Source organism: Trichechus manatus, unplaced genomic scaffold (assembly GCF_000243295.1).
Source record: "Trichechus manatus latirostris isolate Lorelei unplaced genomic scaffold, TriManLat1.0 scaffold00069, whole genome shotgun sequence".
NCBI classification, from domain to species: domain Eukaryota; kingdom Metazoa; phylum Chordata; class Mammalia; order Sirenia; family Trichechidae; genus Trichechus; species Trichechus manatus.
The window spans coordinates 13,068,245-13,069,387 of NW_004444005.1; the positions used below are offsets into that span (position 1 = coordinate 13,068,245).

At 74.3% G+C, this 1,143-nt stretch overlaps 1 protein-coding gene across 1 annotated transcript in view; it reads right to left on the minus strand.

Annotated features, from left to right (window-relative positions):
* Window positions 1-603: 603 nt before the first annotated feature.
* The window catches only part of LOC105756465 (basic proline-rich protein-like), a 5,017-nt gene continuing 4,477 nt past the window's right edge, over window positions 604-1,143 (minus strand). The window contains exon 2 of the mRNA XM_012556548.1: window positions 604-1,129. Within this exon, the coding sequence (XP_012412002.1) occupies window positions 604-1,129 (526 nt within the window). The remainder of the gene's footprint in view (window positions 1,130-1,143) is intronic.

Genomic DNA, 1,143 nt, shown 5'->3' on the forward strand with positions numbered 1-1,143 from the left:
ACAGAACAGAGGCCCGAACCCGACAGCGTCGGTGCAGAGCCGGTGGGACCCGCTAGGAGGGGCCTCAGGTGCAGGTGAGCCGAGGTCCAGGTGGGACTCACAGTCCGGGGCGGGTGTGGGTACCTCGAGCCGCACAGCGCCGGCGCGGACACCGGGGCCCAGCGGCCCGTGGACACCGCGGGGAAGCCCGTGGTTCGCTGAGGCTTCGGGGGCCCGGGTGAGCGCACCCGCGCGCACCTGCCCCCATCTACCGCCTTCCGTGAGCGCCTCAGCCCTTCCGCAGACCCGCCTCACCAAGAACGGGCGGGCACGTGCGCGGCGGGCCCTCGCGGGACAGCCACGCGGCACGCAAGACTGGCCTTCCTGCCGCCTCGGGCCCGGAAGTCCCCACGGGCCGCCTGCTCCTGGCCGGCCGGAAACCCCCCGGCGGCAGTTGACTGGGCGCACGGCAGCCGCCAACGACCGCGCAGACAGAAACCGCCAGCCCCGCCCCCCGCTTCCTCCAGTCCCGCCCCCGCCTTCCCCGCCCCCTGCGGACCCTAGGCTCCGCCTCTTGCAGGCCCCTCCCCACTCCGGGTCTCTCCAATAGCGTCAGCCCGACCGCTAGCCCGCGGGAAGAGGGGCGGGGCGTGGGGGTACTGCGCCTGCGCGCTCTGGCACCGCCCCCACCACGTGGTTTACGAGGGGTCTGCTGGACGGAAAAGGGCCTGCTTCCGGAGGCGGTGCGGGGGCAGGGGAAGCGGTGCTACAATCGGTGGCGTCATAGGGATGGTGCCGGGGCGGGGAGGTGCTGTGTCCGGCGACATAGCGGGGCTTGGGAGGGGGAGGGGCTGTTTGTGGAGGCGTCTTGGGGGCGGGGTTTGGGCTGAGGCGTGCAGGGGGCGGTGCCGTAGGCGGTGCTTCGTCCGGCTGCGGCTGAGGCGTCGGTCCTGGGCAAAGGAGGCGCTGCGTCCGGTTTAGCCGTCGCCGGGGCGGGGCCGAGGATGGTGCTACCTTATACGGCGGCCGCATAGGGGCGGAGCCAGGAGTGGTGTGCGCCGGGAGAAGCGTCGGGGGCGGGCCGTGGGCGTGGCGGCGCTGCGTCCGGCGTCCGCGTCCCGGGGGCGGGGCTTGGGTGGTGGCGTCGTCGCTGGCCGGCGGGCG